This window comes from Typopeltis vanoorti, chromosome 5, assembly GCF_054136105.1.
Source record: "Typopeltis vanoorti isolate ZY-2024b chromosome 5, IOZ_Tvanoo_1.0, whole genome shotgun sequence".
Classification (NCBI taxonomy): domain Eukaryota; kingdom Metazoa; phylum Arthropoda; class Arachnida; order Uropygi; family Thelyphonidae; genus Typopeltis; species Typopeltis vanoorti.
This window is the reverse complement of record NC_143553.1, coordinates 37,305,196-37,317,754: the sequence shown is the minus strand read 5'-3', so window position 1 is coordinate 37,317,754 and position 12,559 is coordinate 37,305,196. Positions and strand designations below refer to the sequence as shown.

The window sequence follows — 12,559 nt, the reverse complement described above, 5'->3', positions numbered from 1 at the left end:
ACATGTAAACAAAAAATATGATTTATTTTTAATAGAACAAACTTGATAAAGACACTATAAATTTTTACTTACTTGAAATAATTTATAATCAATGAGAGAAGTGAAATTGTTTATGGTGAGATAAAATTTCAGCAAAATTTGACTCTATAGTTGCTAATTTCAATCTCAGATGCGGTTCGACATCTATAATGCGATTCCTCTTCTTCGTCTTAATATCTACAAGGGCCGAAAATTCAACTTCGCACAGATATGAACTTGGAAATAGAAAAATGAACCTTAGAGATTTATTTGTTAATTCAGAAAATTCATTCTGTATTTGTAGCCAAAATGATGATAACGTATTCTCGTTGTATTCATTTTTTAGGAAACGATCAGTAGCCAGTTTTAAAAGTTGTTCTTCTATTGACGATAGACCCTTTGGCATAGATTTGTTGATATCGAAAGGGTATCTTATCTGCTCAGTATTAATGTCCAATTCAGGGAAAAACTTTTCTAGATTCATTTGTAAGCTTTGTAAATGCTCCATGATAGTAATTTTCACATCATCATCAATTTGTTCATTTGAACTTGCAAGCAATTCATGCAGAGATGGAACTGCGTCAAATTCTCCATTACCCAACCCACTTTTGCCATAACTTCATCTTTACGAACATGGCATTCACTTTATCTTAGACATGAAATATAGAAATTTCCTTGCCTTGTAAAGATATATTTACTGAATTAAATAGCCTTAATTTATCTGCCAGGTATGCTAATTTACTGAGCCATTTCCAATTATGTAAATGCTTTTTCATTTCAAATTTTTCATCAAGAAAAACTTGTAGTTCATTATGAAGTTCTAATAAACGAGTAAGGACTTTTCCATGAGAAAGCCAACAAACATCGGTATGGAAAAGAAGTTGTGTATAGTTGCTTCCCATTTCTTTACAAAGTTGAGAGAAAAGTCTGGCATTTAGAGGATGGACTTTAATATAATTTATGATTTTTACAGCTTCATCAAGAACTTTTCTTAGGTCTGTAGACATCACATGTGTAGCCAAAGCCTCCCTGTGCATGCAGCAGTGTGTCGACTTTGCATCTGGTGCAACAGCTTGAATCTTTGAAACAAGCCCTTTTTAAGATCTGACCATGGATTTCGCTCCGTCTGTGCTTATTCCAACACAACATTTCCAGTCAAGCTTGTTTTGATGCATAAAGTTATTTATACTGTTGAATATTTCTTCTCCTGTTGTATGTTCTGGCAATATAAAAGGTCATCATGAATTTTTTGATTTTTTTCGTACCTAACGAACACCAGAAGATTTGCAAAATTTGTAATATCAGTGGATTCATCTACCTGTAACACATAATAACGACTCCTATGTATATCGGATAACAATGTTTGTTTTATATTTTCAGCTATTTCAGTGATTCGATGAACAGTACTATTTGAAAGGCAAATCTGATCAAAAGATCTTTTTGCATTATCTCCGATCATAATTTCTGCTATTATTTTTGCTGCAGGCTTGACCAAAGTTTCACCAATTATTTCCACTGCACAATTTGTATGAGATCATGTGATTGCAGATGTCTCAGCCTCTCTACCTGCTTGATCTGTGCAGGTAGAAGCAGGCAGCCAGATGGTGTTATGAATGTTGAAATCACCAAAGATGATGACTTCGCTATTAGGAAAGTTAGTTTGAAGAAAATCAACTTTGAGGAAAGGTAATGGAGAAGTTCAGATTGGTTGTTGGCATTGAGAGAGCAGTAGAGACAGCATATGAATTTGGTAGAATGAGGTAGTGTGATTTTTAGAGGGGATCAAAATTGAGAGATTCCAGATTAGACTTTGTCATGATATATTGGAGTGAACGTATATAACTTCTGAAGTGGAAAGAGTCAAAGAGTGTGTAGTGGGAGAGCAGAGATAAGTAGTGGTTGAATAGGTTGAGATTTGCATTCCTGTCAGGAAACGTTTTGGTTCCACATGTGTTTGGGTTCGTGTTTCCCCACTGGTTATTTGCAAAATTTGTTTTTCTCATAAATGTTCCTTCCATATAATTAATTACCCATGCTTTGTTACCACTTTGATGTTTCTCTTGCAGTTCTTTTCATAAATACTGCCTTTCTTTGCAGTGAGCATAGGTCAGATCTGGCTAGGCTCATAGACAGGATGATAAGAGGCTGGTGCCTTCCACTTTGTTATTGAAGGCCAATATGAAAACAAATCTTTTTTTTTTTTCATGTTGCTCTGACCTATGAAAGTTTTATTAGTAAACCAATAATAGTACATTTGTACTGTTAGTGGGCTAAGGATTTCTTTCCCTTTTTTTTTTTTTTATCAATTATATATATATATATATATTTGTATCTTTGATTATTTTACTGCTCGATTTACTTATGGTTTTTTTTTACTGATTTTTACTTTTTGCTTTATTACTTATTTTTTATCTGCTCCTCAGAGTATCACAGGTCACTTTTATGAAGTGTGGAAATTTCATTCTATCTCTGCCAGTAATCATAGGTCTGAAGTGGTGACACTTGACAATTTTCTTGGAGTCAAAGTTGCACCATTCAGGGAGTCATCAAATGCCATCTTTTAGCATTGTATCAGATTCAGACTTTTCATTCAGAACGATGGCATGATACTGCTTGTTTTCTGCCTCAGTCATGTCTCGAATTGATGAGTCAGTGAGGTAGCAAAGTTTGCCGGTGTTGTCGGTGGTTGGCATGTTAGCTTCGACACTGATCGTGAATTGCTTCAAGCTTTTTTTTCAGTTGTGTTGATTTTCAGGGAGAAAAGGTTTCAAGTATGAAAGGTGCTGTTACAGGCTGTCCACATGCTGGGCAAGGTTTAGGAGCTTCTTATCAGTGGGAGGCACAGAGGATAGAAAAATAGCTGGCTGAGGGTGGTAGGAGCTTGAGTTTAGGTGATTTGTTGATTTTGTCACAATTGGCATGAGTCTGCAGCATCACATTGAAATGTTTGCATCACATTGAAAACTGCTTTTCTTTTCTGAAATATTTAGTTTGCAGCTTCAGCATTTTAAAGTTTCTAAGCATCTGTCTGTAGTGGCAAGACTCGAAGCACTCTGTCGTCGATCAACTTTGTTTGTCGTTGGTGTCGAGGCTAGCTGGTGAACGGTCGTGCTATCGGAGAGCTCCTGAGAGATTTGTGTTTTTTGTTGATTTATTGGTGTTTTGGATTCAATTTAATGGACTTAAGTGTTTAATTTTGGTATATTATTACAGCTTTATTAACGTGGTTAGTGTACTAAAGTGTTTTATAACATAATCTATGTCGGAAGTCGCCGCTAGATGAATTCGTAATGAGTAGTGTTCGTGCAAGCTCCAGATAAGATAAGTATCATTTTCAGTTATCGATACAAATTACTTAATATTGTGTAGTTTTGTTTTATTTGCCTTGCGTATTTTAGTGCATCTATTTTTGGTGTGTTATAACGTTTAATTTGACAAAACACATTACAGATAAATATGGCACCTGTGCGTAGGAAAATGGCGGCCAGTAATGAAGGTTCGCCATCGTTATCAAAGAACGGTAGCATAAAAGAAATGAGTCAGTGTACTAACTGTGAAATGTACGCTTTGCGGAGTGCGGTCGGAGTGTGGTTAGATGATGATAAAGGATTGAATGTGTGTAGAAAATGTAGGGAGAATGCGGAATTGAAGTGTATTTCGGATCGTGAGTGTGATATTTTTGTCAACCTTCAAAATGAAGGAAATAGGGATATGACAAGAAACGGCAAAGTTGTACATGAAAATTGTGAGTGTGTGAATGTAGAAAGTGTGAATGAGATCGCGTTGTTGAATAGTGCGATAGAAAGAGCAAAACAGCAGCTAGAGTGCATGAACAAAAGTAGACTGAATGAACCAACCAATAATAAAAGGTATGACAGGAAAAATAGACGTATGAATGTGAACATGAACAAAATGAAGGATAGAGTGCTGTATGGAGACTCGTTAGTACGAGGTGTGTTAGTAGAGGATTTGACAAAATCGTACCAACCTGGTGCGACCATAAAGGACGTAACTGCGTCTATTAGAGAGCAAAAGGAAAGGGTGAAAGAAATGATTGTTGTGGCAGGTACGAATGATTTGAAAGGAGATAAAATGGAAATGATAGAAGACCTGAATGAATTGTTTGAGGTAGCAAAAGAAAAGAGTTAGAGAGTTAGAATGATTAGTCTTTTGCCACGGTATGACAGTGAAATGTTTAAAAGGAGGGCTATAATTGCAAATGACTTTATGCGTCGGTTATGTATGACGAGTGGTGTGGAATTTGTGGATGTGTGGAGTGAGTGTGATGGGCGAAAAGATCTATATAAGATGGATGGCTTACATTTGAATGGTTACGGTGTAAGAAGACTTGAGAAAGTGTTGCTGAATGTAGTGGATGTGCAAATTCAGGGAAACTAGATTTGTTAGGGGGGGTGGGTAGAGATACAGTCCTTATGGAGGCAGTTGAATGTAAGAATGAATATAATATGCCAGAGCAAATAAGGACAACAAATCAGAGTGGGATAGTTAATATAAGGCATCAAGGTAGGGTTGGGGCTAATGGGGGTCTTAAATTCATGTACACTAATACTAGGAGTATTAGGAACAAGAAGGAAGAGTTTTTGGCCATGGTTGGCACTTCCAGACCACAGGTTATAGGTATTAGTGAAACATGGCTGACTGTAGATGATATAACTAGTGGGATTGAATGTGATGGGTATAGTGTGTTCAGGAATGACAGAGAGAATAAAATGGGGGGAGGAGTATTGTTGATGATAGCTGATGAGCTCCAGCCAAGGAGAATAGAAGTTGAATTGCAGGATAGAGAAAAGAGCACTTTTGAGGCCATTTGGTGTGAGATTGTGGCTAGCAGAACTAAATATACAATTGGGTGCTGCTATAGACCAGGTGATGGAAAAGATGGTGGTGACAGTATACACAAGCAAATAGAAGAAATGGGTGGAAGGAGGGTGATTATTATGGGAGATTTCAACTATGGTCGCATTGATTGGAGTGAGGAGAGGACGCACGGGAGGAAGGAACTGGATTTTATGCGGTTATTAAGGGATAACTATCTGCGACAGCATGTAATGGAAAATACTAGGGGTCAGAGAGTGCTTGACCTAGTAATTACATCTGAGGATTTGACTGTAACAAATATGACCACATTGCCACCAATCGGTGAGAGTGATCATAGGGTCTTAACTTGGGAGGTGGCTAAAGGTGTAGAATTTTCAATTAAGACAGGGTACATGTGGAATTATCGGGCGGGAAACTATGACAAGCTTAAGAGTTTGATTGGTTAGGTGCCATGGCATGTACAACTGCAAGGACTAGAAGTTGATGGTGCATGGGAGGTAGTTAAGAAGTGCTTGCATGAAGCAATGGCTGACTGTATACCTAGAGTCCGAATAATAAATCAACTAGGGGTTAAATGGATGAATAACACCATTAAGTTTGTGGTAAGAAGTTTGTGGTAAGAAAAGCAAAAAAGGATTACGAAAGAACATTGGCCAAGCAGGCTAAAGAGAATCCTAAACAGTTTTTTAGATATGTAGCAAGTAAAAGGAAAAATGTACATGTCAGATTGATTTTAAAGAATGCCGATAGTAGGGAGGTAACTGAATCAGTTGAGATAGTTGAGTTACTGAGTGAGCACTTTGCAAAAGTATATCATCCAGGTGGTGACATTGCAGAAACGAATAAACCAGTAGATTATACAGGAATTGTGGTTAATGAAGTGGAGGTGAGTAGTCTATTGCATAACCTCAATGTCCATACATCTGTGGGATTGGATGGTGTACCAGCTCGTGTTGTACGAGAAGCAGCTAAAGAATTGTCAGTACCCTTGACCATTTTGTTTAATTTGAGTCTAGGGTCTGGGTTAGTCCCGAGCGGGTGGAAAGAGGGGAAAATAGTTCCACTGCATAAAGGTGGTTCCAAGACTGCTGTTGTAAATTACCGACCGATTAGCATATCAGGAATCATTGTCAAGGTCTTAGAGAAAATAGTCAAAAGGAAAATACAAGATTTGATTGAAGAAAATGGGATACTGTATCGGGGACAGCATGGTTTTGTGAAGGGTAGGTCATGCCTCAGTAACTTGCTCACGTATTATAACACAGTGACGGCTGAACTGGATAAGGGTAATGGGTTTACGGTGATTCTACTGGACCTTGCCAAGGCCTTTGACAGGATTCCACATGGAATTCTAATCAGTAAATTGCAGCATATGGGAATGGACATAGGGTTGGTGAGATGGATAGGAGGGTGGTTGACGGAGAGATATCAGAGAGTGGTTTACTCGGGAGTAGAGTCCACAAGACGGCCTGTGACTAGTGGTGTGCCACAAGGATCTGTTCTTGGACCACTGCTGTTTAATTTGTTCATAAATGATATAGGAAATGATCTGAGAGGAACAGTTCATTTGTTTGCGGATGATGCGAAGTTGGGTAGGGCAATAGTGAATGCAGATGACATCAAAATTTTGCAGGATGATTTGGATAGATTGGAGGTCTGGGCTAAGGAGAATGGATGTCAGTTTAATGTGGCAAAATTTAAGGTTATGCATTTTGGGGTGAAAAGATTGGCGGCAGTTTACTGCATTGGTGGAACCCTGCTCCAGGAAATTGATGAGGCACGAGATTTAGGAGTGTTGGTGGATAAGGAATTGAAATTTAGGGGACACATTGCAAAAGTGACCAAAACAGCTCATCAAATCACTTGGTTGCTGAAGAATACGTTGACAAGCAGGTTATTGTTCCTCTCTATCGAGCCTTGATAAGACCCCATCTAGACTACTGTGCTCAGATTTGGTCACCTAGGTTTCTTCTTGATGGGGAGGATGTGGAGAGGATCCAGAGGTGAGTGACCAAGATGATAGCAGGTCTGTGGAATGAACCGTATGAGAACAGGTTGAGGATTTGTGGGTTGCAAAAATTGGTTGATAGGCGGAGGAGGGGAGATATGATTGAGACATTCAAATTGCTGAAGGGTTTCTATAAAATTAATTCAGAAGATATTTTTGAGAACAAGGCTGGTTGTGGGAGGACTAGGGGACATCCATGGAAACTGGGCAAAAGTGTGGTTAGTAAAGGTGTTAGAGCTGGGTTCTTTACTTTTAGAGTAGTGAATGAGTGGAATGCGCTCCCTGAGTCTGTAGTAGATGCTGTGACAGTGAATGAGTTTAAGGCGAGGTATGATAGATACTGTATGAATGTCAGATAGTTGTGATGAATATGATTTGGGGCCTCCCTCGATGAGTCTAATGACTCCCTGGAGTTGCCCGTAGTAATAGTAATAATGTTGCAGGCATAGCTTCACATTGTTTGTTGGCACTTGGTGCAGCCAATTTTAAATACTAAATAGGAAAAATGTTTATCAGTCCCCTGAGAATTATTGCTGTACTTAAGTGACATTTTTTGATATATCATTTTAAAACAGTACAGTACCCAACCTACAGAAGGTTGGGTACTGTCACTTTTAAAATGATATATCAAAGCGCACCTTGCATATAACACAATCCAAAATGCCAGCTGGTGTACAATTGGAGGCAATGTTCCACCTTAGTTATGGACAGGTCTTCTGAATCTATAACCAGATCCAGCACTTTCATACCCTGAGTCCCCTCCTTCATATTCTGCTTCAAGTAATCTTATTTAGTTCATTTCCTTCTGCCACGTGATCTTTCCTCCTTTCAATTTATGTTGCCGAAGTTGAGGTCTCCCATAATGACTTAACTTGTACGTGGTACTAATCTGCTGATGCATATTGTCTACATCATAGGCCAGGAGATGGATTATAGCAGCAACCAGTTTTATATTTTGTCCTATTGGCTTCAATCTAACACCAGATTGCTTCAAAAAAAAAAAAAAAAAAAAAAAAAAAAAAAAAAAAAAAACCTGCTAACTGACTGCTACTCTTGTTGGCTGCAGTTCATATGCTATCATGAGTAGTACCCCATCCCCCATGATATATGTCCTGTCTACTCTATTCTCTCTGAAAATACTAAATCCATCACATTCTATCCCTGTAACTTTATCTGCTGTTAGTCAACTCTTGCTAATGCCTATAGTGCAACCTTTTGGCAAGGTTGCACTAACCAATGCAGTTATTTTATGAATCATTTCCTCAGGATATAGTAAAACTATTGAACATTGTAATACATTCTGAATACTTGTTTGTCAAAAGTTCTACAGCCAAGTAGAAGGAACTGCCATGGAAGTGCACTCTTCCCTGCTCTCGCCAACTTTTATTTAGAGCATCTAGAATGCACCCTTCTTTCATCCATACACCCTCAACCTTCATTTAGGTTTCTGTACAATTATGTTAGTTTTGCTGTGTGGCCTGCCTCACAATAAAGAAACTTTACCAATGTTTTTAGCAACCATAAATAAATTTCTAGACATTCTTCTCATCCACTCACAATCAGATGATTTAACTGCATTAGTGTATCAAAAGCCCACTTTTACTGAATCCTACATTCTTCAATCTACCCAGCATCCTTCTCAAGAGATAAGAATTATAAAATCTTTATTTTGACGTGCTAGCATTATTGGTTCGATGCCTTATCAATTACAGGAAGAACTCGTAAATATCAAACAATATATGAAATTAAATAGCTTCTCAGAAAAGACTACACAACATCTGTTTGACTCTTACAAACCTAACCTAAATAACAAAGAAACAGTACATTGAGTTCCAATCTCACACATTTTGGACATTTCACAACCAATTTCCAGAATTCTGGAAATACTTTGCGACTGCTATCCATCTTACTTCAGACAAACTGGATGCTCAATAGAAAAGAGAATACAAGATCATTAGTTGTATATTTATCACAGGAAATCTGATAATTCTTGCTTGGCTCAACACGGAATAGACTCAATCCGTAATATTCTTTGATCTGAAACGGCCTACTTCATCATTCTCAGGTCTAAATTGTAGCATTTGTTTAAAGAAAGTGCAGAGACCTTGCTTCACTGCCAGAACGTGAATTGGAATGACTGCATATTTTTATCTAAAGTATGGTAAAGTCTTATCAGAATAACACATTTTTATTTTTTTTTATTAATGATTAACCTATGTTTCCTCAGTTATGGCATTGTGCTGTTGTAAGAATAACATCATGTGGCTCTCTGTTTCATACAATCCATTGTTTACATTCTACCTTGATTACTTTGTAATCAAGGTAGAGTGTAAACAAACTTTCTGGTCTAAGTTTCAGACAAAAATAATTGACAAATGAATAGTATTATTACCTAGGCCTTGTGTTTTTATGTAAATAAGTAATAAAATTGCAACATTTCTTTCATTCTACATGTGTAAAATTTTATGCTCTTCAGTCCAGTGATTGTTTCTATCATACTGTAGGATTTTCTTGCTACTCAGCTTATGGTTCAAGCTGCAGACACTAAGGTACTGAGAGGACGAGATTCAAGGGAGAAAAAATCAGAAAATGTGGAAAAAGTAAGTATTTATTTTTAGACATGATAATTTAAAATCAAAATATAGAATTTTTTTAACATATGCTGAGCAGTAGTGACTCACAGTTACAATAGCAAGTTGGATTTCATGAAAAACGTTTGTTGCATATGCTGAAGTCTTAATTGAAATCCCATATAAATCCCACGTCACATTATATTTCAATATCACTCTTTCTAGAGAAGTAGTATATCTAAAGCCTTTGAGTGTTATTCTCAGAAAGATTAAAGCATTTATTCTGAGAGAAACCGAGAACTATCTGGCTAAGCATATCATAATAAACTCTCTTGTACAGTTATTTGCTAATTGTGTTATAACCCAGCAGCTTCTTACATCAAAGCTTTATCACTTCCCCCTCCTAACAATGCAAAGCTTTAAGTCATTAGACTCCTGTGATTCATTATAGTAAAGAACTCGCTATTTTGAAGAAGAAAAACATTTTTTTTTGTAAATGATGTTTCTCCACTTCTGTGAGTTACTCTTCAAATATTACATGAAATGCTTCCATAAACAGTTACAATAAATTACTTCACGAATTAAAAACGTTATAGGATAGTCCATGGTGTGTGTTTATACTCAGATCTCATTATGTTCATTATTAGCCATGATAGATATAAGGCTGGAATAACCCAAGTTTTTGTGGTTAGAAAATTTGGGCTAGCAGTATTCTTAAGATCTTCAAAGCAGGATGGATACACAGAAGAGTATGTATCATACCAGGAATTATGCACTTTCCTATAGCAGTCACCTCTTTCATGCTCTTCCTGTCTTATTTATAGGGATTAGTCTGTTACTTCAACATTGGCTTTCCCACAAATGCACAAAAGTTTGTGGATTCTTCATGTTTATAAAATGGATGTAATTCTTTAGGCAACTTAATTTTAAGTGGCTTCTAGACTGGTTGAAGGATAAGAGAACAAGTGTCATTATATGAGGAGGATGTCAAGTGGGGTGGGCTTAATGATTTCAATTGATTGTTTTTGTTTCCATTCATCTGAAGACTATTGTATATTCTTTGGATTTCTTTTACAATTAATTCATTACCGATGTTTGGTCTGTTCCTTTTCTTGGTTGATCTCTTTTAATAATAATGAATGGTATTGCCGAGTGGTTAGTATTTCTACTCTCCAGCCAAAAAGGCTGCTGGTTTGAATCCTATTGTGGGCATGGATGTTTGTGAAAATACTAGTGGTGGTAGATGGTGTTGATGTTGATCAGTGGTCGCCAAAGTGGTCGATATAACGTTGTTAGGGGTCGATTCGCGCTCAGAGGTCGATAGAAAAATATAAGACATCATTGTACGGGTAATATTTAATTCGGTTAACTTGAATTGCCTCCATCCTGAATGACAACGCAATTAAGAGTGAATCGTGGGAACAGTGACATGAATAGGACCTGTAAGATGGAGCAAGGTCATGAAAATAGTTATGGAGACCAATCCAGTGGGCTAGAATGACGTATTTACCATTAAACGAATGTTTAATGGTTCCTGCCCGCCCACCCGGCGGGGCAGGAGCGAGATTAAATACGTGTAAGTAAATAAGAACCGCGCACCTGTTGATCCCAGTCTCATTTTTGCGCATCGACATACAAGTGAGCGATAATGTTCTAAAATTCATCAACATACATATTATAATCCAATCATTATCCATTCACGAACTAAACTTAACTATGTTGAAGAGTTCAGCAGGGCTGGTAGTAATACCAGTGATATTAATATTAGTAGTTTATTAATATCAGTAGTAATACCAGTGATAGTAATAGTAGTAGTAAAAGTAATATAATAATATATACTATATTATACATACAATAAACACTGTAATGACTATAAAATAAACAATCTAAAAACTCACACATAAACGTCTCTTTTGCTTGTCCTATTATAATTACGTAATAGTAAAAGAGAGGGGGGGGTCGATAAAAAAAAGTCAAGAAACTCTTGAAGGAGTCGACGGTCAAAGAAGTTTGGCGACCCCTGGTGTAGATGATGATCATAGTTGGTGGATTGAGTGGTGAAGCCAGAGAGTTGAGAAGTAGGTGCCCTACCTCAATGAGTCTTTGTACTCCCTGGAGGTGTCACGTAATTTCACTCCCAGAAAGTAATTCCTCATCTGGGAAAAAAAAAATAGTTGAAATAGCTCTGAACCAAAATAAAATGTTCCTCTTAGAACAATTCAAAAGGAACTTTTTTCTGATAATCCTGGATAGAAATTTTTTGTGGTCGTGAATTTTTTTATCTATCCAGATTGGAACAAGTTGTTTTTTCCTCTGAAGATATATTTCCAATCTGAGCAAAAAATATTTCACTCTTAGAAAGTAATTCCCCATCTTGTGAAAAAAAAAAAAAGAAAACAAGAAAAAAAAATTTTTTTTTTAATATATATGTATTCTATGTATATAAAAAGATAAGCCGAAATTTGAAACATTTTTATGTCACGTTTTTTTGTCTAACCGGCCCACCAGCCCAGAACTCGGGAGTTGGGTGCTGTAGATGCCAGAGCCCCCCCCCAGTACATAGGCTGTTCAATAAGTTATAAGACTATATTTATACAGAAAACAGATTACCTTTAATCGTCATCATTTACATGGTCTTTTTCGAAGTAACTACCGTGAGACGCAATGCATTTGTCCCAACGTTGCGTCCACTTCTTAAACACGTGAAAATCCTTTTTTTTTTTTTTTTTTGAGAGTTCTTTCAAAACCGCCTCCGCAGCTTTTACACATGCTTTGTTGCTTTCGAAATGGCAGCCTCTTAGTGGTTTCTTGAGCTGAGGAAACAGCCAGAAATCGCACAGTGCGAGATCAGGACTTAATGGAGGGTGTGGTAGGATATCTATGTTGTTCTTCTGCAAAACGTCCACTACCCAACCAGCAATATGTGGCCTTGCATTATCGTGGTGCAATAAGAAGCCATTCTTCAGCAACGGATGCTTCCTTTTGACGTGCTGTACCATTGTCTGTAAAACATCTGCATAGTATGAGCCGTTTACAGTATTCCCAGGTTCTACAGCATGTTGGTAAACAATGCCTTCGTAGTCAAAAAACATTATGGTCATAACTTTACCAGCCGATTTTACAG

At 37.2% G+C, this 12,559-nt stretch overlaps 1 protein-coding gene across 1 annotated transcript in view; it reads left to right on the top strand.

Moving 5' to 3' along the window:
* The window catches only part of Brd8 (Bromodomain containing 8), a 575,604-nt gene that overhangs the window by 554,748 nt on the left and 8,297 nt on the right, over nucleotides 1–12,559 (top strand). The window contains exon 18 of the mRNA XM_090393081.1: nucleotides 9,370–9,465. Within this exon, the coding sequence (XP_090249207.1) occupies nucleotides 9,370–9,465 (96 nt within the window). The remainder of the gene's footprint in view (nucleotides 1–9,369; nucleotides 9,466–12,559) is intronic.